Source organism: Ovis canadensis, chromosome 10 (genome assembly GCF_042477335.2).
Source record: "Ovis canadensis isolate MfBH-ARS-UI-01 breed Bighorn chromosome 10, ARS-UI_OviCan_v2, whole genome shotgun sequence".
Classification (NCBI taxonomy): domain Eukaryota; kingdom Metazoa; phylum Chordata; class Mammalia; order Artiodactyla; family Bovidae; genus Ovis; species Ovis canadensis.
In genome coordinates this window covers 45939051-45966255 of record NC_091254.1, presented here as the reverse complement: position 1 = coordinate 45966255, position 27205 = coordinate 45939051, and the positions used below count along the sequence as shown (strand labels likewise).

Genomic DNA, 27205 nt, shown 5'->3' with positions numbered 1-27205 from the left:
CCTCTTCTATCCCAGATCTGAAAACACCTGAGAGACAAAATTCTGAGCTTCAGTTTCCCTATGGGGAAATTGTGGCCATCGTGTAGAACTGTTGCACAGATTAGGGGTAATGTATGGAATGGAACGCACACAACTTTGGCCCTAGAAAGGATCATTGGTTCAATCTCTTATAGCGATCATCGTGAAGTAGTCAACTGCATTCAAGGTGACAAAACATCCCATGAGGAGTCTAGAGAAGGTATGAAGAAGTGAATATTGAAGCTCATTAGAAAGTACCACCTGGACCCCAGTCTAAACTGATCACACGCTTCCTTCTAGTCCAGTCCACCAGGTTCTGCTTTTTCACCTAAAAGGGCAGTGAAGCTTATTAGGTTGGCCAAAAGGTTCATTTGGCTTTTTCCATAATATCTTATGGAAAGATGTATTGGCCAACCCAATACATGAAAACCACAGACCAAGGTCCATGTTTCAAGAAACAGTCTCTCCAGCCCATGGATACATAAGATGTGCCTTTCCAAGGAAAAGTGCACGTTTTACAAGGGGTTTGTTTACATATTATCTCAGGATCTTGTGTCAGGATAGGAGTTTCTAGATTTGGTCATGAAAATGCCCGTTCAATTGAAAAAAAAAAATCTGTGAACATGGGCCAAAGACAATTGGGGTGGTTCTGCCAGTGTTCTGGAGGAATCTCCCCAAATTGTGGGTTGCTACCTTCAGGTCTTCCTACTCCAGGGAGGCTAACATTGAACTTTGCTCAAAAGATCCCTCTAAAAATCACCCAGCAAGACTTCCTATGACTCAGCCTTTTGGTTCAATTTAAACACACAATGGAACGTTTGATAGGAATTACAGGAGACAGTTAATTCATTAGCAACAATTATTCATCGGACTCCCTGTATGCCTAGGAAGAGTGGGGAATGAGGAAAATCTCACAAAGGGTAGGAAAGTGGCAAAAAGGCATTGGCAAATGAGCTCGCTCTGTTTTGAGATCTCTGCATGAAATATTAATAAAGGCTGTTGTTGGAAGACTCACACGGGTGGCAAGGACTTCCTTATCCCATCATTATATAACAGAAGGCAAGACGTTTCCCAAGTGACGTTTTGGCTTGTGATGAAAGCTTCTTGGGGGTGGCCAGATTTACCCTACTGTTGTTAAAGCTCAAAGTCCTATTCAGGTGGGTTTGGGTGAAGTGGTCATCTTTTAAGTCCTTGTTTTGATTTGAGGTTTTGCGTGTGCCAAGTTAAAATTCTCTGGAGCCTGTCTGATTTGAGTCTGTCTAGGTATACCCACATGAGATGTGGGTACAAATTGTATACTTAGAAGCAGTGTGATAAATATTAAAGCGTGAAGTATGTGATCAAATTTCCAAAAGACAAGGTCATCTTAAATTACAGCTTCTCTCTGACATTGACCTACATCTAGCCTCAGGAGAGGTTGGCTTTTCCAGTGCTGAAACCAGTAAAACTTGTATTTGGTAGCTAGAAAAATCAGATACGGGATGTAAAACTGTTTCAGCATAAAAAGAATAGACAGCCATGCTGGTAGTCAATTAAATTTGGGTCCTTGAATATATTTCTCATTAACTACCATTAATGATTGTTTTGTTTTTGCCCTGTTAATTTTACATACCCCACTGGTGCACAAAACTGCTTCTCCCAAATGATCCAGACCTAATACATCCTTAATGATTCAGGCCTTCCTTTCTCTGCCAATTTGGTGATGTAAACAATAGAGAAATGCAATTAGGCAACTTCTCAGAGTTCCTAGAGGCCTCTGCCTCCGTATTTTGTAGGCCAACCCCGTCTCCTCTCCCCCACAAAACACTCCCCCTCACTGCCCCTGCAAGAGTGTTTCAGAAATGGAATGTCAAACCCTGTGGCAGGGAATATAATTCCCTTTCTTTTTTTAAAAATTGAAGTAGAGTTGATTTACAATGTGTGTGTCAGTCATTCAGTTGTGTCCAACACTTTGCAACCCCCATGGACTGTAGCCCACCAGGCTCCTCTGTCCATGGGATTTTCTAGGCAAGAATACTAGAGTGGGTTGCCACGCCCTTCTTCAGAGGATCTTCCTGACCCAGGGATTAAACCCGGGGCTCCTGCATTTCAGGCAGATTCTTAGCCGTCTGAACCATGCTGTGTTACAGGGAACACTTTTGGGCTGGGCAAAATGTTTGTTTGGACCTGGATGGGTAGGGTGGGGAGGGAGGTAAGAGGGGGATTCAGGATGGTGGGGACACATGATTCATACTCATGTATGGTGGAAACTAGCACAATATTGTAAAGTAATAATCCGCCAATTTTAAAATAAATTTTTTTAAAGTTTGGATTTTTCCGTAATATCTTATGGAAAACCCAAGCAAACTTTTTGGCCAACCCCATATTTTCTATCAAACACCTAAACACAGAATTATTTGAGACTCCAAATTTGATTTGCTTTAAACCTTTGGAAGTAGTTCCTTGAGATTCCATGGATGTCTATTAGGTTTTCTTAGCAAACCCACCATTCTAACTAAGAAAGCAATTAAGAATACTCTACCCATGGCACCTTCCACGAGATGAGAATCCCGTTACACTGCATGTGTTCTGAAAGACTGCACTGGCAAAAGGCCAAATGGAACAAGCAAGGTTTTAGGGCTAACTGGGCAAAGAATGCCAATCCCTTGGTCTGTACGGGCTGGACAGGACTGACAGAGGAAAATAGCGGCAGTGGAGGAGTTGCTACATTGTTTTCCTTAATGAGTGATTATCAATATTATAATTACTGCAATTCTGCACCACGGCATACACCATTACATGTAAGACTTTTCTTAACAACCGCTCAGCATTCGTAAGTTGTTGTTGTTGTTGTGCATTTGGCCCTGACCTTCAGAGTTGGTCCTGAGGTCCAATGGCTTTATAATTTGTAAGAAGTGGAAGGGAAACAGTGTGCAACCACTAGGAAATTATTTCAAGCTCTTCAGAAAAAAGAAAATGTCATTTTAAGTGGTTGTCTCACTTCACTCGTTAACTCACTGGGTATTATAGGAAAGGGGAAGCAGAGCAGTTACCATTCACAGAAGGGGAAACTGGAGCCCAGATTAAATAACTGGCCAAGGTCACACACAAGTCAGGGACAGGGCCAAGAATAGAACCCACTTCCTTCATTCCCAGGTCTCCATGCCCAAGACTGTGGCAAAGAGACGCTGCAGGTACATATATAGAGAGGATACAGAATCACCCAGTGGGTTTGACTTTACATCATTAAATTCTAAGCACAAAATGTATGTATCTTTGTTTTGCTCAATTGGTATCAGTAGATGTGGAAAGTCTATTTAGCCTGAATACGAACCATGTGCTCAATGCATTGTAAGATATAGGTAATGTCAACACGGTGTATCAGATTTCTCTCTACAGATTTTTATGAGTCACAGATAGCTGGTGAAGGAAACGAGACTTTCACAAGAACCCAATATACCTAACATTTTCCATCAAAGCATGATGACACAGATGTGTTGCAACTCTATTGTAATCTATTAGTGTTGTTGATGACTTGGAAATGATAATTTGCGATGCTAAGGAGAGAATTACAGTAGCCTCTGGTCTAAAGAATGTCTGTTCTAAAACCCAAACTGCCATCCTTAAAGGTTGCGGGCCTTGAACCTCCTTAAAGAACCAGATTCAGTTCAGTTCAGTCACTCAGTCGTGTCCGACTCTTTGCGACCCCATGAATAGCAGCTCGCCAAGCCTCCCTGTCCATCACCAACTCCCAGAGTTCACTCAGACTTATGTCCATCAAGTCAGTGATGCCATCCAGCGATCTCATCCTCTGTCGTCCCCTTCTCCTCCTGCCCCCAATCCCTCCCAGCATCAGAGTCTTTTCCAGTGAGTCAACTCTGCATGAGGTGGCCAAAGTACTGGAGTTTCAGCTTCAGCATCAGTCCTTCCAAAGAACACCCAGGACTGAAAAGAACCCGATTGCCCTTCCCCAATTTCTCCTGGCTTCCTCAAATTCATCCTCCCCGTTCCCCACAGAGAGGCCCCTTCCAAACAGCCCCATATTGTTCCTTTACAGAGCATCCTCCATGGAGGAGGCAGCCTTATCTGAGCAATTTTTCTATGAGACTGGACCAGCACTGTGACAGAGCTCACCAAGGACCATGAGATTGCAACCAGCTCACCTTGTGGGTGGTTAATAGTTCTACTTAGTTCTTTACAACCCAGGTTGGAGGGTGTGTGTGGGGGGTGAAGTTCTAAAAATCTGGCAGGAGTCAGCTCTCTTACATCCCAGTGTACCCCACCCCAGCTTCAGCCAACCCGCAAGTCAGAACCACTTCCTCCCATGACAGGAAACAATGAATGCGGCTGGCCCCAACTCCCCTGTTATACACTTGTGTTCATTCTTACTTTTGCCTACCTCATCTATCTTGCTTTCTTCTTCTTCTCTGCTTCTGAAAAATCATAAATTCTGTTTTCCTCGATTCTGCAACCCAGACCTACTAGATCTCTATTTCTAAAGCACAGCAAAATCACATTTTACTTTCCACAGTCTTAGTGCTCATTTCTCTGAAATATTAGGTAAAAGTTCTCACGGTTGTGAAACTAGCTTTCCAGTAGGGAGAAAAATGTTTTCCAAGTTCCTTGAAAGTTTTGGAGCCTTACTTGGAGACATTTACCCTAATGTAAGCAATAATTACAACTTTGCAAGATTTCCATGGCACTCTATACCTTTCTCAAACACACTGCCTTATTTGAGCCTTATATACTCCCTATGAAGTGTATGTAATCACCTCTATTTCATATGAACAGAAGCTGTAAACTACACATGTGGAAAGTACTATAAGCTCACCACCCTTCTGAGTGCTCCCTGGTTTATGCTTAGGCTGACATGGGGCAAGTTAGGACAATCTATTTAGAAGTCTCACCAGTTGCTAGAAGTGAGAGAAATCCCACATTCCACCTCATTTGGTATTACAGTAGAAAAATCTGCCTGCAATGAAGGAGATGTGGCCCGAACCATGGGTTCAATCCCTGGGTTGGGAAGATCCCTTGGAGAAGGAAATGGCTAATCACTCCAGGATTCTTGCCTGGAAAATTCCATGGACCAGGGAGCCTGGGGGTTACAGTCCATGGGGTTGCAAAGAGTCAGACACAACTTAGCGGCTAAACACACACAATAATAACAATGTTTTTAAAAATTCAAAACAGTCTGCTTCTTCTACTACTTTACTATCAAGATATGCAGAGAATTAAAAGGCGGGGAAGATTCTACTGTATTTTCCCACAGCTCATTATGTATGTGAGTTTAAAAGTAACTACCTTACCCCTATCCTTAACATCTTAGGACAAATTCTAGGTCAATCAACAACCACAATGTCATTCAGTTTGAGCATAGCTTAGCAGCTTACCACATTGTTTTTAAAGGAGGCAATTTTTGTTAAATTTATTTAAGGCTTGAACAGTTCCAATCATTTTTAAAAATATATTTATTGGGCTCCAGGAAACTATACAGTAAGTCTGAATCTCTTTAGACTCATTAACCAGTTGGCCACTTTAAACCAATGAATAGTTTTGAGGTACTTAAACACATTCTGACCTCAAAACTAATGCTTTGGTGTGGTCCATAGATAGATATATCTCTTAACTAGAACCTAAAAATTAAATACCAAGAATTATTCTACATATTCAAGAGTAATATGTATATATTAATCATGTAATCTCTTTTGACAAAGATGCACAGATAACATTCTGCAAATATGTACTGTGTAACCCAGAATAAGTAAGATTTTTACAATCCATGCACTAGAACACCCATTATTCGAATGTCACTATCTAAAATTCCTGCCTGCAAGTGAATCTAAGTATATAAAAATAGTTCATATAAAGACATACTTGAAAAATTTTAGTAGTTAAAGAGGGCTTGTCTGTCAGTGTGAGCTCTGATCTCTCTGCAGGGTGAAATCAAGTTTTTCTATTTGCTCTCTAGTGTACAAAGGTCCCATGTATCTTTCTGAAGTATCTCTACATTAAATGCATTGATTCAACCATCAAGCATCCAAGTTGGACCTGACACAGGTTAAGCTACTCAGCCTACTGACTTAAAAAATGAGAAGCTCTTAAGGATATGCACATTTCCTGCATTTCAAGCACCAATTTATTTGTAAGTGAATCATCACTAAAAGAGTGAAAACTTGCATTTGTGATCTGTCTTCTGATAGGAAGAAAGAAAGAAAAGAAAGCCTTTAGCATTAAGAGAATATGTCAGATGGCCATCAAACATTTACAGAAGATTTAAGGTACTGCTCTCAATCTTTGAGAGAGTTCCAAGAGGAATAAGATATCTTTCTAGGCTTTGGCAAGCATACTTCGTAAAATGGGAGAAGGATCCTCCTTAGCACAGAGGAACTGGGAAAAAAAGGTAATATTTATAAAGTTTCACTTCAGCTGACCTAATTCCCAAAACCATATTTTGTTAGCATTATTCAAACTTAACTTTATAATATTATGTTCTGTCACTCATAATTCTTACTTTCTAACATAGTCATTAGCTCTAATCCTGAATAGAAATGAAATGTTAGATTTGCTATTGTCAAATCACAATAAGAATATTCTTAAAAGGCTATGTTATTCTATAACAATTCAACTCTATACATTTATCCAAACCTAAAAGCTTAAGTTAGTTATTCTAAATGCATTTGCAAGTAGTTATTGTTTAGTTGCTAAGTTGTGTCCAACTCTTTGCAACTCTATGGACTGTAGCCCACCGGGCTCCTCTGTCCATGGGATTTCCCAGGTAAAAATACCTGAGTGGGTTGCTATTTCCTTCTCCAGGGGGTCTTCCCAACCCAGGGATCAAACCTGAGACGCCTGCATGGGCAGGCGGATTCTTTAGCACTAAGCTACCTGGGAAACCCCAGTTGCAAGTTAGGTTAGCACAAACATCAAGGTCTTAAAGAGTCCATAAATATGGATGTCTATTTCCAAATCAGCAAAATAATAAAATCTCAGTATAGTTTACTTTCTTTGGGATTAAATAATCATAGTGGTAGAGAAGGTATTCCAGATCTGTGAGTTCCCATACTTTTATTCTTAGCAAAGGATTCACCCATATAAGAAATCAGATGTGTGAAAACAGCCACTTCTCAGGAATTACACACTCACCCAGGAACTTTCACAATCAGGATAATATGCCTTAAAAGATTGAAACACGAGATGAAGACAGGCTGAAATTGCAGGAAGTATCTAGAAAACCAAATAGCCTCTTCTGTTCATGCTAGAATTATATTGTGTTTATTTATCAAGCTAATTAAAAAAAATAATAGCAACTCTCCCAACCACTCTACAGTGGGACGAAAAGCAATAAAGGAAACATTTTGGCCTAATGCTAATTGTTGAGCAGTCTCACTACTATCTGACTATTGCACCCATCAATTCTATTTGTGTACCTTCAAATTCGCTCCCATGAACTATCAGGTATCAATCCTCTAGGCTAAATAGTAATGGAAAACAGCAAACAGGGCTCAGTCATCAACAGGAAGCAAGGAAACACTGCAAACACACCCCGAGCATCTGTGTATTCAGACAGGATGCTGAATCAGCTCATAGCTCAGAGAAGACAAGTGTACCCACACCTTGTGATGTAACAGTGGTGTCAGCAAAGGGCTGTTCATGCTGAGGAGGGAGGAAAGAGTCTGAGAAAGTCAGGAAGGTTTGTGGAGAAGGTGACCCCACTGATGAGCCTGGGAAGATAAAGATGGACCTCTCAGGGGGCAGAAGGCACGTGGAAGGTCACTCCAACAAGTGTAAGAGCACACACAGAGCCTAGGCAAGGCAATGATCACCAGTGGTGGGAAGATCTGATGTCATGCTCGATGTTTTTGGAGTGCTAAACGGGGGACCAGTAACTGATGCACTGATGGAGCCGAAGTCTGGGGGTGCCCGGTTGGAAAACAAGAGATGGGAGTTCCAACACGAGTTCCAAAGAGTGGCTCAGAGGGGGACCCTCATTCTGTCCCTGTGCTCCCAGTCTAGAACTATTAGAATTATGACATGGTTAGCCATGGTAAGGAAGAAGTGTAGGTAGACTGCCTACCTTTCCCCAGGGCAGGGGAAGCCTTGCCTGCTGTGGACCGCACATTCCAAGTGCCGACTCCCATCTGTGGCCGTGAAAGACCCTGGAGTCCAGATGTTGAAGAGCATTCGAAAGTCATTTGAGAAACAAACTGTGCCTACCTTGCGTTGGAGTGATTATGGGTACAGGGGTGCCAGAACCACGTGATGGCAGGCATGGGGACTCCATAAATGGTGCAGGTCAGGATCTGTCTGCTGCCCAGTGGGTACAAGATCGGATCCGGGAATGATGATACAGCCTTTTCGTAAATCTGGGGTTTCACTGAAAGGAGAGAACAGGACAGAGGTGGAGAACTGGTCTAGCGACTGGACCACAACACCAAGGACCACGTTCTCGCTGGCTTTGATGTCAAGGAGACGAACGTGGATGAAAACCAAACCTGTGTGACTGTCATCTTAATGTCAATTGAAAAGCAATAGATGTGTTTTGATTCCATGGTATGTACGTTCTGATCACAATGATGAAAAAAAAATCACATTGCTACTCGAGATAAGAAGCAACCATGAAATAGTTGGGATGGGGGCATAGTGGTTTTTAAAGCAATTGAAAATTTTTAAATTTTTTTTGTTATACTGACTTTAAAAATCAATTATTAGAGTACAGTTGCTTTATAATGTTATGTTACTTTCTACTGTACAGCAAAGTGAATCAGCTATATGTATATATATATATATCCCCCCTTTTCTGGATTTCCTTTCCATTTAGGTCAGCACAGAGTACCAAATAGGGTTCCCTATTATAGACAGCAGGTTCTTATTCATTATCTATTTTATTTACTGGCTTTTGACACAAATTGTCACTAATTTCACCTCCACCAGAACCAAAAGAAAGTTTGAAAAGTTTGAACGGTGAACTTACCATTGACAATCAGAGTGACAGTGAAGTTTTTGAACACATTCGCCTGCTTTACACCCAGCAAGATTGTGTAGTCCCCTGCATCTTCGGGAGTCACATCTTTGATAATCAATGAATAGCCACAAATCAGATAGCGGGCAGACTTCTCAGTGGCCAGTGACCCATCTTTTAACCTGTGGTTAAGCACAGGATCAGTAAGTTATTTCATACCACCTCTTAGATAACACGTTAACATTGCCATGTAAGGATGTGAGCTCCAGTTTAGACATCTAGAGCCCTGGATTCCTCAACAGCCACTTAAAACATTTAGACACTGACTTAGTAAAGCCCAGTGGGGGAATTTTAGATTGGGAAGCACTGCTTTGTTGATTGGCAAAGAGGAAGAAGTAAGCTGAGGGAAGAAAGACAAGCGATGATTTAATATACCCACATGGATGCTGCTTGCTACTGTGACTTAAGTATTAACACAGAAGCACAGGCTGATTCCATCTGAGATGTTTTTTCAGAGTTCTCCATGAGGCTCCATCGCAATACAAGGGTCATTGTAAGTCAGATCAACTAGATCACTTCTCCAGATAAAAACAAAAATAGACTTTCCCATTGTGGCCTCATGTGGAGTTCTTATTAGTCATATAAATGGTCACACCAGTTGTCCCTTTCATAAGCTATAGTGAAATCAAGATTATCAAGGTTCTTTCCTCTGGGAAAGATTAAGGCACAAAACTCACAAACAAAAGGTATAAACTTAAAAATAATTTTTTTTAAACTTTAAAGACAGACTCAATGCCTAGATATCACTCAATTACATACAGAAACGAGAGTCAGGCTAGAAGGCTCACCCCGGCTCTGCCACTGTATGCCGTGAACTTGACTAAGTCACTGATTCTCAGTTTCTCCAAGTTTCTCAAAGATCTCTTAACTGTAAAACTCTGTGATTCCATTAAGTGGCACAGTTCTTTCAGCGGGCATTCTTCATGGGCTTCCCTGGTGGCTCAGTGGTAAAGAATCTGCCTGTCAGTGCAGGAGATGCAGGTTTGATCCCTGGGTTGGGAAGATCCCCTGGAGAAGGAAATGGCAACCCACTCCAGTATTCTTGCCTGGGGAATCCCATGGACAGAGGAAGCTGGTGGGCTACAGTCCATGGGGTCACAGAGTCAGATATGACTGAGTGACCAAACAACAAGTAGGAATTTATTGTGTTCTGCATAAAGCTGTAATGTTAGCAATGGCATTGGTTCATAAGCATGCAAACAAATTCTAATTCCCAGTAGGTCTCATTTCCAAAGCAGCAAAATGCGTCACTTTAAACCACGCATTTTGCTGTGATTATAAATCCCATTTTAGTATTACTTTAAATTATTTCTTATGAACAAGTCATTACTTTCAAAATTGGGTTTTTTTGTTTGTTTGTTTTAGGTCTTTGCTACTTAGCTACTGGAGAAATTAGCAGTGTTGAACAGAGGACTATGTACTTCCTAGAGTGGAGTGTATATTTCTATTGGAATAACACACATTCATAGGAAATTTACTATTAAACTTTTTAAATATTGTGAAACAAAACCTCTCTTCTACTGCAACGACAAGAAGGGACATAGCACAAAGTCTCATTTTCTCTTTAATGCCCTATTAACGATGCAGAGGAAAACTAAAATGCTACACCCATTTGATATTGAAAGCAAAACATGCTCTGGTTGAGATTCTATATTGTGTGGGTTGTTTTCCTAATCAGTTGTGCACTATACTCTTTGGAATGCAATGGCTTGGGCCAAAGATCCTGGCATTTAGAAATGATTTCACAAAATGATTGCAGATTATCAACAGATTACATTGTTTTACATCAGGTGTTGGGCTCGCATTAAAAAAAAAAAAGTTGCTTAAATCATTTCTGAATATGCAAACTTCCAGCCAGAAAACCTTTTAATTAGTTCAAGTAGGGCCATGGGTGCACCCCTGCCACCAAATCAGTCTTGTCTCTATTAACGTTTAATTTTAAAACAAGACTGGAACTTTCAGCCCAGCTGTACCTAAAAGAATTACTTTCCGATTATAAGAGAATTATTATCCTCATCACAAGGGCCCACTTCTTCAGGGTTAATAGAGCATGTTACATCCTCAAGATCCTTCCTAATCGTTGCTCAACATACTCCATTCAGAGGAGGTTGACATCATAGGAAGGTTTAGAGAGGCAGAAATTTAGTCGCTGAATGACTAAACCGCCATGAGCACTCAAAACACCCTAACCCTTGCTCCGTCCTGTTACATTATTTGTCCTCCCCATCAGCCCTTCCCACTCACTCCGCTCCGAGCCTAGAAATCAGCCCAGACCCTAGTCTTCCACTGTTGTCTGGGAAATGTATATTGTTTCTTTTCAGGAATTCAAGTCTCTCAAGGCTCCTGCATCTTCCTACTGACAAAGCATGTCTTAAGCTGCGAGGAACATGACTGTGATCCTACCAGGCAACTTCTGGAGCGGGGAACGCCTTCACTCTCACGGAGAGCCGGTAAGACCGCTTGCCAGCCACAACCTCAAACAGCCGCTGCTGTTGAGGCCTCACAGTGATGAATGCCTTGTCTTCAAAAGAAGAGAGAAATCCATTAGAAAAGATTATCTGTAAACAAAACCGAACCAAAACCCCATTCAAGGAGGGTGCAGCCAGGGAAGAAATGGAACTGAATTACTGGTGGCTCAGATGGTAAAGAAGCTGCCTACTATCTGGGAGACCTGGGTTTGATCCCTGAGTTGGGAAGATCCTCTGGAGAAAGAAATGGCAACCCACTTCAGTATTCTTGCCTGAGAAATCCCATGGACAGAGGAGCCTGGTGGGCTACAGTCTATGGGGTCACAAAGAGTCAGACACAACTGAGCAACTAACACACATGCTCAAGTACTGATCAGTGAATAAAACTATTTAGAAGTACCCAAACAAGTGAAATATTTGCAAAATCAAATGGTCCCTGGGACATAAAAGCCCAGTGGCAGGGCAACAGATACACCTTACACATCTATATTATAACAAAAACATAAAGTTACTTCTAAAAAAAACCAACCTGGCCAATATGAGTGCCGTGGGAGAAAGTTGTTCTATGTGCTCTAGAACAACTAATTTGATATAAAACATCAACTGGAACAAGTCAAAAGAATATCAAAGGCATTGGTAGAACTGTCCTCCAGCTTCTGCTCCTTACAAGGTTATCTTTTCAATGGCAGAAATAAAATTAGGTTTTTAAGACTTCTGAAGAGGTTAAAGTATTTTCTTGACAGAATTTGCCTACTGGAATTAAACAATAATATCAGGATTTCATGGGAATAAAATCAGGGATAAAAGGACATCTGTTCTAAGTAATTTATCACGGCGTATTTTTCTCCAAATCAGTATGATTTCAGAAATTTCTTCCAGAAGTTAAAGGTATAAATGATTGTATTTTTGTGTTTTGTTCATGTAAAGTGAAGTGAAAGTTACTCAGTTGTGTCCAGCTCTTTGCAACCCCATGGACTGCAATACATGGACTGCAGCCCGCCAGGCTCCTCGCTCCATGGGATTCTCCAGGCAAGAATATTGGAAAGGGTTGCTATTCCCTTCTCCAGGTGATCTTCCTGACCCAGGGATTGAACTTGGGTCTCCTGAATTGCAGGCAGATTCTTTACTGCCTGAGCCACCAGGGGAGCCCAGTGCAACACTAAACAAATAACTTTATAGATTCTAATATGATCTAACTGACTTATTATCCACAATAAATTTGTAAGGGAAAGATACTTAGTGCAAAAGTATTACAGTTGAAGAACACTTAATGTGATTTGCACTTGGACAGGGGGTGAAGGGAGATAAAGTTGTATTTTTTCATGACAGGCTACCTCCTTTCCAAAAGAAAATTTACATGATTTATAGAACTGTACCTCCCCCTGCCCCAAGTCTGCAGTGACTAGAAAGCAGCGAAGGGTTGCTTACCATATATATGCACCGAGGCGTTAACAGACTTGAGTGATAGCCCGCTTCTCACACGACAAGTGTAAAGCCCTTGGTCTTCCTTCTGCACTTTGTCAATAACGAGGATACTGTAGAATACGTTATTGTGGGGACTGCGTTGGTCGATGCGCTGCCTTATACTGGCTCTCTTATTTACCTAGAAAGAAAATGTATAACAGATGTAGCAGTAGTCATGGGTTGCGTGTAGAGTTATAGCATTTCTAAAATCATTCCTACAATCTGTAATTTTCTGCTAAGAGGCAAACCCACTCAGAGCAAGCTGCTCAGAACCACAGCTCTGTCTAGACATGTTTCTAACACGTGCCATAGCGTCCTGATTCAGCACTTCAGGTTCTTCAAATGGACTTTCACATGTACACTATCTTAACAGTTCCTTGCAACAAGCCAGTGAGATTGGTGAGGTTATTGCCTTTTTGCGGATAAAGAAATCAAAGCATCAAAACATTGACCAGAGTAGCCCGGGAACTTGGGTCTTCTGAGTACAAATCTGATTCTTCCCTCTAGCACCTCTCTAAGCAGTAACCTGTTCCATAGGCAGCGACATCGGACACAAACGCAGGCAATGACTGTCTTTAGTATGTGGACTCATGGCAGGCTTTCTCCTAATAAATCACCATGTTTGAGGTTTTTTTGGGGTTTTTTTTCTTCCTTCTAGAAATGAAAGATGATGAATCCTGGCTACACCTATTAGGGTTTAATGATCCATGTTTCATTATTTCACTATTTGAGCAAGGCTTGCCAATTTCTGCTAAGCCTCATGAAATGGGTCTGGGGACCTGCAAAGCCCTTGGCAAGTTTTAGCCAACAGTCGAGGGGTGGGGTCTGTCCCATGTTTGCAGGCCTCGGGCTCAGCACTGTACCCTGGCCACAGTGATCCACTCCTGGTTTTGCGAAGATGAGGTCACAGTGTCTTTTCCTTTCATTGTTTGCTCCTTTCTTTTTCTTACTTTTTTTTCAAGCATTACATTTTATAACACATAATATGTTATTTCCTCCTCTCAGTTTGTCCCCGTGAGGAGGCATGGAAAAGGACTCTGGAAGTTGGCCAGACTAGTCTCTGGGTCTTGACCTTAGCTCTCCCTCTGTGCCATGCTGGATAAATTCTACCTACCTGTTGGCACAGATGCGTTAAACAATTTTCTCCCTTCTTGGCAGCAACCACAGAGAAGATGTCAGTCATTGCCATCAAAAATAAGAGAATTGGTCCCTACGTGCCAGACTGAGGGACCTTCAGCAATTCTATTCGTGTTGATATTACTTCTCCCTTCTCCCTTCAGCATCAATAGGTGGTAAAAATATGATTAAAAAATGGGATGTTTTTATAGTCTCAAAAAATTTCCTACTTTACCATGAAGAAATATGGCAAACACCACCTTAACCATGGGACCAAGATGGCATCATGTACCGTCAGCTATGACATTGAGAAGGACAACAACATCACTTCTATTGCGCACCTGCCCAAGGTACATGGCCTGAGTCTAATAGTTAGAAAAAAGACCAGAAAAACCCCAAAATAACGGGTATTCTACAAAATAACTGCTGTATTTCAAGGAAGGGAGGGCTTTCCTGGTGGCTCAGATGGTAAAGAGTCAGCCTGCAGTGGAAGAAACTCAGGTTCGATCCCTGAGTCAGGAAGATCCCCTGGAGATGGAAACGGCAACCCACTCCAGTATTCTTGCCTGGAAAATCCCAAGGACAGAGGAGCCTGGTGGACTACAGTCCATGGGGTCGCAGAGAGTCAGATACGATTGAGCAACTTCACTTCAAGGAAGAGTGGAAGAGAGGGAAGGGGTCCTTTAAAAATCAACACAACAAAAGAGATAAAAATACCGAGGGACTAGTCCAGGTTAAAAGAAGACTAAGGAGAAACATTACTTTGTCAACAAAGGTCCATCTAGTCAAGGCTATGGTTTTTCCTGTGGTCATGTATGGATGTGAGAGTTGGACTGTGAAGAAGGCTGAGCGCCGAAGAATTGATGCTTTTGAACTGTGGTGTTGGAGAAGACTCTTGAGAGTCCCTTAGACTGCAAGGAGATCCAACCAGTCCATTCTAAAGGAGATTGGTCCTGGGTGTTCTTTGGAAGGAATGATGCTAAAGCTGAAACTCCAATACTTTGGCCACCTCATGGGAAGAATTGACTCATTGGAAAAGACTCTGATGCTGGGAGGGATTGGGGACAGGAGGAGAAGGGAATGACAGAGGATGAGATGGCTGGATGGCATCACCGACTCGATGGACGTGAGTCTGAGTGAACTCCGGGAGTTGGTGATGGACAGGGAGGCCTGGCATGCTGCGATTCATGGGGTCGCAAAGAGTCGGACACGACTGAGCGACTGAACTGAACTGAAAGAGATAGGACATCCAAATGGCAAGATACGATTCTAGATCAGAAATTTTGTGCTTGTTGCTGCTCTTCTTCCCAACATGTGGTAACATCTTCATTGTTTCTGCCTTGGTATCCTAAAACTGCCTCTGGGTTTTACAACAGTCTTGTCAGCAGCCACAGGCTATTTAAGTCAAAATGAAACAGGTTAACAACTTAGATCTTTAGTCCCACAAACCACATTCCCCAGGCTATTAGGCATATGTCGTGACGTGGAATGTACTAGACCACTTCCATCACAGAAAGGTCTATTGAACAGGGCCACTTTCAAAGTAATGGACATTCAACAGATGTATCACCATAGTCTTACAGCAGCAACACTAAAAGGATAAAAAATTCCTTCCCTCCTTACACGTATTAAGAATATATGGCTTCTAGCAAAACCCAGAACATATTGCCACAAGTTGTAGCAATCTTATTTCAACCATTTTCTAGAAAATACCTTATGACTGATGAGTCTTTAATATGTCCCTATGGGGTCTTTGCGGTACCTTTTGTTGCCAGTTTATTCTGTTTTCCTAGTAAGAAGTATGAATATTGTACACCACAGGGAATATAGCCCAGTATTTTGTAATAACTGTAAAGAGAGCATAATCTATGAAAATTCTGTTTCACTATGTTGCATGCCTGAAGCTAAACTAACGTTGTAACTCAGCTGTACCTCAATTAAATAAAACAGTGGCTGGGGACTGCCGCACTCACCTTAATTCTACACACGCCATCTAATACATCTCTGTAATGTATACATAAATTAATCATAAGCTAACTTTGTGACTGGGCCACCTGAATGATGTAACCAACGGTTTACCTGGGATCTGAACCTGGGATCAGACACATAAAAAATGGTGCTGGACTCACTGTCGGACGATTCTCAACAGTTTATCAGAGATTCCCCCTGTATACATATTTAAAACAAAGATTGTTTGCAAGGATGTTTAATTTGAACAAGGGAACCCAACTCAGGCTTCATTCTTTTCATTTTTCTGAAAGACAGAATCACTCCTTTGTCCCTTGACAAACAGAATATTCGGTGGCTGGGTTACATTATCTTTCCCAAACATGCTCCAATCAGGTGCCTGCCTGTCTGCCGGTCTCTTCAATTAATGCGCCGACAAAAAACTTTTTGCTGTTGTTGTTACAAAAGATAGCCCCTGCCTGGCACGTTGTGATAAATTTCTTTCTCATCTCTAAATCCTAGAGACTCGTTTCTAAGAATGAAACAATTCCCTTTTCCACCCAGAATCATGCAATAGAAATTCCAGCCTATACACTTCCAAACAAAACCTCCAGACATCAAAAGACGGTATCTCTGCAGATCATACTCACAACACGTCAGGGAAGAGAAGCACCCGAACCAAACCCAAAGCTCCTTTATTGACTCTGCCAGAGGCACCAGAATATTCTGCATTTTCTCCCTCACTTCAAAAACTCAGTTTAGCATCTCACTTGCAAAAACGAAATACTGTCCTATAGAAGAAATAGAAAAGGAGGTCACTCACTTCTCCAGGGTATCTCCAGGTCATCGCAACTCTTGTGTTCAATGGGGTGGTAGCTGTGCAGTTGAGGATGAGCCTATGGCCTCTCAGTAGTTTGACTGGGCTTGGTGTGCTTATCCAGACATCTGTGATTATGTTGGCTGCAAGCATGAGAAGTCATGTTAAAACAAACAAACAAAAAATCAATGTTTCATTAAGCAGATAAACCCTTGAGCATCCCGGCGTATGTTTATGCTTCCGGAACATCACTTACTTTGCCGAATTATGAGATAGTTTAACTTGTACAAATATCCATTCACTGTCGTCTCGCAGGTCAAAAGCCCCACTTCTCTGTAGGATGCTTTATGTATTATAAAACCTCTCCTACTGTCCCAGATTATTCTTTTTCCATCGGCGATCAGAGTATCAGATGGAAACTGGAAAAGGAAGAAATGTGTGTTCACAAAATCGTATTAGTGCTATGGTGAGAGCTTCACTCATAGTTTGTAATTTTTGAAATATAAGTTTTATCTCAAATGAGAATAGTGCAGGTAGAAACTCCAGGTTGCCATAATTGGTTCTTTAGTTTTCTTTGCGTGTAACAAATGATACATTAACCATGATAAATTATTGTCAACAACATAACTTGTTTTAGTCTTAGCAGCAAGCTGCACCCACCTAGGGCATACCTAGTTGTCGTTTGTCAGAATTCTAGCAGGACCCTGTGTCTCTTCAAGCCTCTGGGAGTCTCTGTAACAAACTGGCCTGATGCTCAATAGGAAAATGAATTAGGAATTTTTTTCCACTAGGGCTGCCTGGTTATCTTCTTGGTCTCATCACCGGGAGCTCTTAACAAGCCAAACCTTGTCATCTCATTTTGCGTGATTTATTAAGGAGCTGGCTATCTTAAAAGGACTGTGCATCATCGGTGGTCTGCCAGGACTCACAGCATCAACTTGGCACTCATTGGGGTTATTATCACTCTGGGGAAACTGAGGGTACTGACTCTGCACCGGGGACGGCAACTCCCAGATGCTGCAGCTCCTAAGAGCAAAGAGAGCCGAAAAAGGATGTGAGGCCAGAGACAGTCGGGAATGACGTGCTCGCGAATTCCTAAAAGGACTGCTAAACAGCGAGTCCAAACAGAAGAAAAGAACCCACCATTTGATTCCCCCCTAATGCCTTTTCCTGCACACCAGAGAGTTAATCTAAAGCCTCTACTTTGAGTAAAGGGTCACTGCTCCACAGAGCTGCTGCTGCTGCATCGCTTCAGTCATGTCCGACTCTATGCGACCCCATACATGGCAGCCAATCAGGCTCCCCCATCCCCGGGATTCTCCAGGCAAGAATACTGGAGTGGGTTGCCATTTCCTTCTCCAATGCATGAAAGTAAAAAGTGAAAGTGAAATCGCTCAGTCGTGTCCTATTCCTAGAGACCCCACGGACTGCAGCCTACCAGGCTCCTCCGTCCATGGGGTTTTCAGGCAAGAGTACTGGAGTGGGGTGCTATTGCCTTCTCCAGCTTCACAGAGCAGCAGAGCCAAATTCCCTGATGCCAGATTGTCAGCCAATTTCAGAGGCAATGGTCTGATGACTACTATTATTTATCCCCAGTTGGAAAAGGCAGGGGGATCAGATCACCTTCTCACAACAGATTATAAAGATTCATAGCATTAACTGGAGAAGGCAATAGCTCCCTACTCCAGTACTCTTGCCTGAAAACCCCATGGATGGAGGAGCCTGGTGGACTGCCATCTATGGGGTCGCACAGAGTCGGACACGACTGAAGTGACTTAGCAGCAGCACCAACAGCAGCACTAACTGCCATAAAGAAGCTCAAGTCTTCTCTGTCTTCTTTTTAAAAGTACACACCACCTTGAACCACTCTATCCATCGATCCACAAGTATCCTGCTTGTGGAAGGAATGAATCGGACTGGGATGTGTGACCCGATGGCAGAGATTTCTGTTTCAAAAGCACTAGCTGCCTCTCCCAGTGAGTGTATGTTCACCCTGGTGTGCGTCCCCAGAGCCTGACGTGGGTTTGAGATGAACTGCATCCTGTTTACGAAGAACTGAAAGCAATTAAAGGGTGCATTTCACGTTTTAGTACATTAGGAGGCTACTTGTAACCTTGGGAATGCTCTGTACTCCCTGGCAGGGGGATTGGGAGGGTGGGGAGGAGAAAGAACCTTCTTTTCTAACTTGGTGCAAACTATTAAAAGGAAAATCTCAGAAAAATTTACAACCGGGATTGAAATCTATCAATGCTTGAAAACATGAGAAATGCTTTAAAAACACGAGAAAACAAGTATGTGCTGAATCTAAAAGAAAGGTTGGCTGATGGACTTTCTCTGCACCACCAAAAAATACATTCAGTGTTCCTCTGAAGTGTGTTTCTTACTCCCGTCTATTCACGGCTGCCACTAGCTGCAGTCCACTGACAGCCACGTTATGTCTAGCTGACAAGAGCTACAACAGCAAAAGCCTACAGAGCCCGTCAGCTGTGGCAATCGCTGTGTGTGCCCTAAAGAGGCAGGAAGATGGGCAGCCTTGCAAGAGAGCAGGGCACAGGGAGCTGTCACCAGCTGACCAGGGTTCTACTGAAGCAGGCTGGGGAAAAAGGAGAGGGAAGGGGCAGCAAATTAGAAAAAGAGGGACGGGAAGAGAAGAGGAAGGGAAAGACGTCATGGTAATGTCATGTCAGCATATATATGTAATTTTTAATAGTTAGAATATTTTGGATATGTATATATGATATACCAAAATCCTTGTTAGACTTTTATGCTTCTCTCACTCGCTTTTCTTTTGTATCATAGAGCTGGGCGGGGAAACAGAGAAAATAAGCTTTCCTTCCTGAAATGCTTGCAGGTGAGAATTTGGGAAAATTCCTCAGACAGACAAGCAACCTGCATTAGGGCCAGAAGGCAAGGGGCTTACATGAAACGAGAAGTTTCATATCCCCATGGTCTGCTCCATATTCATCACAGAGCAATTATCATCTTGGACTAAGGGGAGTAATGCCAGGCTCTTGAAAACATCACTTGATAATACATTGATTACCGGGCATTAAACTGTTAGATATGTAACACGGATAGTAACCTGTGAATGGGCTTGCTTGTGCCAGGCAAGGTCCTAAGTGTCTTCCAAGCACCTCATGTAGCCTTCCTGACAGTCAGGTGAAGGGGTACTCCTGTAACTCTCCCATCTCTCCAGTGAGGACACTGCTGTGGAGGGAAGTCTCATAACTTGCCCATCTATCTGGCAGGTAAGTGGACAGGGAGGGGAGGAAGAATCCAGGCTGTATGATCCCAGCCTCTGCTCTGAACCACTCTGGTCCTCCTACGCAAACAAAACCATCAGCAAAGGATGGAGGAGCCCAGGAGCAGAAGACGGAACATGGGCTAAAATGCTCCATGTGGCCCCAAAAGCCCCTCACTCCCTGGGAACCTGTTTTTTCTTACACCGACCAAGTTTGACTCCCCTGCGGTTTCTTCCTTGTCTGCCATGATTTTATATTTCCTGGCAATGGCACCCACTGTGACGGAAGCCTTGGCCTGTCACTAATGGACTGTATTGAAGATGTCACTCCACCATGTAGGGGAGTGAATGCAAGGCATGAAGACAGGGAGATACCTTATCACATTTCAGGATTCAGGGCCAATAGGTGATACTGAAAATCACTCTGGATTCTTCCAATTTGACTACCGTCACCACCTGAGTCCCAACCTCCATGTGATGGGCAGTGCCAGGAGATGCCTTAGACAGTGTCCATTTTTCCTAAGCTCTAAGAACCCAGGATTCACTGCAGTTTTCCATTTGGGGAGTTTTTATCTAATTCTCAGACTTAGTACTACCCCTAAAGTAACGAGCTGAAATACTTGGCTTGGCACATTTTAGAGATTTTTGTCTTTATTAGATTTTACTTGAAATCATTTTCCTTCTCTTCACGTACAATTTACAACATAATATGAAGAAAACCCTCACTTAATAGTTTTTTATTTCCCCTAAGAGGTTAAGTTTAGATGCTCGGCAAAAGATAAGCCTTTTGTTATCAGGGAATTCCCAACTCAGACCAAAGCAACAGTTCTCAGATGCCTGGAGAGGCAGGTATCCTGCCTGGCAGTTCTGCCTTCAGCCAAAATCTGGATAATTAATTTGTATACGCCATAGAATTGGTTTTTCTGACATTTACAGACATTTGAATTTGTGGCAATGCATAAAAATTTTCATGATTTTGGTTCTTCTGTGATTCACATAGATTTATGCCCAGAACATTATCCTCTTATTCCATTTAAACACACACATGGGTATAACATCTAGCACTCAGACTTCTGAGTAAAACGCTGTTATAGAAAAGTATGTCAGCAAACTATTCCAGAGACAGAAGAAAATAACTCACAATACATTCTGCTCACTTGCGGTAAAGAGCAGGTGAGAGAAGTTTTACCTTTTTTAAAGTAACATTGATGCTGGGAGACGAGACCCGGCAGGGGATGACCACCTTCTTCCCTTCGGTCATATTTATAACCTTAGGGATTTCACTGTGCGTGTCTACGAAAGGTCTACCTGGATCTGAATGAGAAGAAAATGAAAACACACACATATAAATGACTGTATGATGAACACCCAGACACTGAAGCTGGCAAGGCAACGTGGGGACCACCATACACCTTCCCATTCATGTAACACCCATACATCCATATTCTCTCCCACCCAGCCCTCCGCGTTTCTGCCCAGATACAGAATGCTTCTCTAAGGAAACCGAATTCCTTATTCAGGTCTTGGCCTCCAATCAGCAGACCCCCGAGGCCCAGTCCCTACTTTGCAAATTGTGACCTGGGGGATGGGGTGAGGAGTGTTTAGGTCATTCAGAGAAGAAGCCGTAAAAGTGCCCAGTGAGAGTAAGGTGAATATTCTGCATAAACGCCTTCCCACAGCTTTGCAAAGGGCCTCAGGAAGCGCCCTCCTGAGCTTTTGTCAGAAGTCAGAGGGGGTGGGTGCGCAGGTCCGCAGTCTTAGGAGCACAAATGACAGTGGAGAGTGGGGGACCAAGGTGTCAGGTTGGAGAGAGGATTTCCATTTGAATGACAGAAACGTGCCTCCACCGCTTTCTGCAGCTTAAAGGCCGACAAGTAAAACGAGGAGGTCTGAACTACTTCAGGGGCGGGGGTAGGGGGAAGGCAGGAGAAGCAGGGTGAACACTGTCTGTATTTCACAAGCACGTGTGTCCAGTTCTTTAGCCCGCACTGCACGGCTACAAACAGCAAAGCACGCGCGAGTGCGCGCGAAGAGACCTGGAAAGGGCTTTACCTGATCCCCAAGAGACCGCCTTTAAAAGTATGGCACAGTCAACTACAAATCGGCCTTGCCTTTTACCTCTACAGGGGTTAAATCGGGTGCCTCTGCAGGGCTGACCTCCAACACCCTCTGAAGGGAGCTCAGGGTGGATAGCAGGAATGAGGCGCTCTGGGAAAAATGGGCAGAGTCAGTCTTCAGATAGTTAGATATGCTCAGGAGATGACTTTATGAGCCCAATTCTTGCATCTCCTCATATCTAAAAAAGCACTAAAAATCCTTCCTGGTGACATCTGCTCCTCAAGACAAGCAGAAATCTTCTGCAAAAAAATAACATATGCTTGACTGCACGTACTTACCCTTCACCAAAATCACATATATGTTGACCTTCCCCACCCCTCTCCTGCCTCTTTGGAGCAGTTTCTCAGAGCTATCTGAGATGCTGTCTCCCAAGCTATAGTCCTCATTTTGCCCCCAGTAAAACTTAACTCACGACTCTCACATTATGATTTTCTTTTTCAAGTCGACAGCATTTTGTCCACCTCAGAGGCAGAAGAACTCAAACCACTTGCTGGGCTTCCCTGCAGTTCCTGCAGGGACAGGACTGAACATTCTTTCAGAAACACTCTCGTAGTCCACCTCACCCTTGGAATCCCCTGACAACGATTTCTTCAGGAAGCACTGCTCTTAACTTCTCCCCCTGGACCCAGCCCTCCCTGCGCAGATGGAAAGAAGCCCTGTGCAGACTCTCCCCCGGGCCCCCACCTGCTCGCCATTCAGAATAATCCTGGATGCTGAACAGAGAATGGAGAAAAATCACGGGCACGATGGGGGCCCTGGCTGCCGGGACTGACTGGGGGCTGCCGACGTTGTTATGAACTGTGTCTCCCCCTGCGGCGCCCCACCCCCCAATGCAAATGATATGTTCTAACCCCAGCACTGCAGAATGTGACCTCACCAGGGTCAGACAGAGTCACTGCCAATAGAGTTACTTCAGTTAAGTAGGTGGGGCCCTAGTCCAATAGGCCTGGCGTCCATATAAGATGATGGCCGTGTGAGGAGAGACACCCAGGGAGAATCACACGGAGCAACGCAGTTGAGGTCAAGGCCACGGAGGGTCGCCAGCCCCCCTCAGAAGGTAAGGAGAGGCAAACGGGGGCTCCCTACAGGCTTCAGGGGGCACGGGCCTGCCTCCACCTCGAGTGTCTAGAATGTGAAATGATAAAGTTCTGTAGTTTTAACACACACACACACACACCCACTCCACCACCACCAAAAAAGGGACCTTGCTGTAGCCCGCTGAAGGTGGCGGTGTGTAACATACACCAGAGAGGGCCCTAGAGGGACTCGATCGATATAGCTCATTTGGATGATCTGAAACCCCTGAACAATTCCTCCTGGTCTCCTGGGAAGCCTTCCTGGGCCAGCCCTTCCTGCTTCCCATCCCAGCCCACCTCAGGGGCTTTGCCAGCAGCCCCAGAACTCTCCTGTTATAGCACCTAACACACGATGTCCCTGGGTACACGTGGGATGATGACTTCTTAGGAGAGGAGACAGACGGTATTCATCTCTGCCTCATATGAAATGAATGAATGAGCCAGTTAACGAAATACTCTCCAACCCTGTCATTTTACAGATGAGAAGAGAGAGGCATGAACAGGTGCAGAGAGTTGTCTCACTGTGAACAGAAACCCCAGAGGCCAGTTTCTTCTCCTGAGCTCCAGTCCAAGGATCCTTCCCTGCCCCACCTCCCCTCATCAGAGCCCGCTCCCTCGTCATAGGAAGCACTGTTGTTGGCAATTGTTTTTCAGAGACAGGCTGATTGTCACAGTTTTCTGGGGCAAGTATGTGTGATGTCACAGGGTCTGGAATTCCCAGACAAGGATGCTCATCAAGGGTCAGGGCTGGGGTGGGGGTGCCTTTGGGACAGCCTTAGGACAAGGCTCAGAGTTGGGGGAGTGAAGGGGACAACAGATTGTGGTTAAGACCGTATCTTTTAGGAGAATTTAGGGCTGACTAGTGACCCATTCCAGTATTCTTGGGCTTCCCTTGTGACTCAGCTGGTAAAGAATCTGCCTGCAATGCGGGAGACCTGGGTTCAATCCCTGGGTTGGGAAGAGCCATTGGAGAAGGGAACAGCTACCCAATCCAGTATTCCAGCCTGGAGAATTACACGGACTGGACAGTCCATGGGGTCACAAAGACTCGGACACGACTGACTTTCACTTCACGTCAGTGGTTAGGACTCGTATTTTCACTGCTGCTGAGGGCGCAAGTTCAAATCCTAGTCCAGGAAAGATGAGCAGCGTGACCACACACACACACACAAAAGCACTTCACAGCCAGGGTTTGAATCCTAGCTCTGGCCCTTACTAGCAGTGAAAGAAAGTGAAGAAAGTGAAGTCACTCAGTCGTGCCCAACTCTTTGCGACCCCATGGATAGTAGCCTGCACCAAGCTCCTCCGTCCATGGGATTTTCAAGACAAGAGTACTGGAGTGGGTTGCCATTTCCTTCTCCAGGGAATCTTCCCAACCCAGGAATCGAACCCGGGTCTCTCACAATGTAGACAGTGCTTTACTGTCTGAGCCATGTGGCCTAAGCATTTCACCAATACCATCCCTCATCTGTAATACCTATCTCAACGGTGACACGAATTCACACATATAAAATGTTTAGAATGGTACCTGGCAGATGTGTGCGTGTTAGCCATCAATTTTCTCATTATAAGAAATCTGAACTTGAGAAAGGGGGGTTAGGCTGTATGAAAATAATAAATTATACTCAAGATCTAAACTACAGAAAGTACACATTTATATTCATATAATGGCGTAAAAAAAGGCAAAACAAATACACTAAAATGTGAGCCATGATTCCCTTTGAGTATTGAGTTGTTATTTTCTTTGTGACCCCGTGGACTGTAGCCTGCCAGGCTCCTCTGTCCATGGGATTTCCCAGGTAAGAACACTGGAGTGGGTTGCCATTTCCTCCTCCAGGGGATCTTCCCCACCCAGGGATCGAATCTGAGTCTCCTGTGTTTCTTGCATTGCAGGCAGATTTTTTTTACCATTGAGTCACCAGAAAAGCCCTTCTGTTTTTGTCAGATTTTCTAGAATGAGCATGTATGATTTTACAATAACATTTTAAATCATTGCATGTAAGTCTCAATGTCTAAAACATTTTTACTTGAGGAAAACTATAAATTTTGCATGTGATTTACATCAGTTTTGTCCAGTATACTAGAAGGAGGCATTAACTATCACATTAATAGTTATATGTCTATTAGGAAGGCTCAGTGAGTGTAGTAGCATCTGTAGAGAGGAAGAGTTAATTATACAGAGACAAAGATTCACTTATCAGCACAAAATTCCTCCCCTGAATAAAACTGCTGAGCTGGACATCCAGGCAGGACTACTGGGATTCGATCAATTCCTTTCCTTCCTCCTGTGAGTCTATATTTTTATCTCCTTTGTGAGTCCCAAGGTAAACACAAACACCAGGAAATGGTTTAATTCATGTAACTAAATTGTAAATCCTTCACATTTAATTTACCATCTCCTTAAGCAACCATTTTCAACAAAGGACACTGGCATAAAATGTTCCTGAGGAAACAGTAAACCTTGGTGTAGTCATTTTTAGTCTAATGAATGCCAATCCCACAAGAAAACAGAAACAGCTAATGCAACATGCCTTTGAATTTCATCTTGCCCTCGGTTCACACTGGATCCCTCGAACACCTGAATTTCATGATATCTATTGGCCTTTAAAAGTCAATGTCAATTTTAGCACTGGGCCCACTGTTCAAAAAATATCAGAACTTCAATGATTGGTATCCATCCCAGCATAATTCAAAACACACCATTTGTAGCGCAGTTAATAGTGGCATTATAAATCCACTATGTTTACAAATGAACTTATGCCTACAGATACACACACACTATTCTCCAGGCTTATTAATAGTATATTTCCTCTGCAATTTGCTTCAAGGAAGGGCTAAGAATGAACTTGCCTGACATATTATAATACAAACATTTTTTGTTTTGTATGACCACAGATACAGAAGAGGTCACGGTTCCATTAATATCACCAGTAAAACCACTTACTACTCCCATAGGACACATTTGTCATCGTCACAAAATTAAGAACGACTTCTAAACCCAGCCAGCGCCGTGGAGTGGTTTCCTGAGCCCAGAGTGGCTGGTTGTTGAAAGAGTGAGGAAGAGCTGCTCCGGAGACCGCTGGTGTTCCCGCGGTGCAGACACACTGTCACCAGGGACTCGGGCCACACCCAGAGGCAGGGAGGTCACACCACCCTCCCCTCTCTGAACTCTTAGAACTCAAAGCAGCGACAGGAAACTGGCACAGAATGAGGTTTTCTCATCCAGTTGGAGTAGCTGGGCTGCCATCCTTCAGGACATCGGGCAGACTTGGGCACAGGGGAAGATCAAACAGGGACCCTTGCTCAGGGTGGTATTATACCTACTTTTTCAATGTGTTTTTCCTTTTGAAATCTGTAATCACTCTGGCATATCAAGGCACACAGACATAGAGGTCCCAGCATGGCAGGCTTCATGCCACTCTATTTCCCAAGGGCATTACCTAGGAGCTCTCCTATGGATTGTGGAGCAAGTGAATGGCCCAAGGATTTTAGGGGGTTTTTCAGACTGAAGAGGAGCTCAAGAGTAAACATCTTATTTCCGAGTGCTTGTTCATTCCCATGATTTTCATAAACCTTTTCTTGATTTCCTTTTCCTTTCATTTCATTTACCTTAACTCTTAAGTCCTGGTCATGAGGGCTCCTAATTATTTTCAAGGAGGATGTGATTTTAATTTATTGAGCATGAAGTGAAGAGGATCAGAAGGTAATTAACCAACACCATGAAAAGGAGCCTATCTAGAAATGACAGTTTTCACATCGCACTTTTGACTTTAGTTGCCCACCAAAGCTTTTGAGAATTCAAAACAGAGCTTTGGAGCAACCACAAGAAAGCTGAAATAGCTATACTAATATTAGATAAATAGCTATTGTTGTTCAGTTGTTAAATATTAGATAAAATAGACCAAAACAAAAAACATTACTAGAGATAAAGAGGGCAGTTTG

General features: G+C 43.2%; 1 protein-coding gene across 2 annotated transcripts in view; it reads right to left on the bottom strand.

Moving 5' to 3' along the window:
- FLT1 (fms related receptor tyrosine kinase 1) overlaps positions 1-27205 on the bottom strand; it is a 207910-nt gene that overhangs the window by 122496 nt on the left and 58209 nt on the right. For both annotated transcript variants that reach the window (XM_069601657.1, XM_069601656.1), the window contains 7 exons: positions 21259-21383; positions 17085-17247; positions 16835-16971; positions 12913-13087; positions 11420-11537; positions 8969-9138; positions 8212-8371 (listed from right to left, as the gene is read on the bottom strand). In XM_069601657.1, coding sequence (XP_069457758.1) covers positions 8212-8371; positions 8969-9138; positions 11420-11537; positions 12913-13087; positions 16835-16971; positions 17085-17247; positions 21259-21383 — 1048 coding nt within the window. The remainder of the gene's footprint in view (positions 1-8211; positions 8372-8968; positions 9139-11419; positions 11538-12912; positions 13088-16834; positions 16972-17084; positions 17248-21258; positions 21384-27205) is intronic.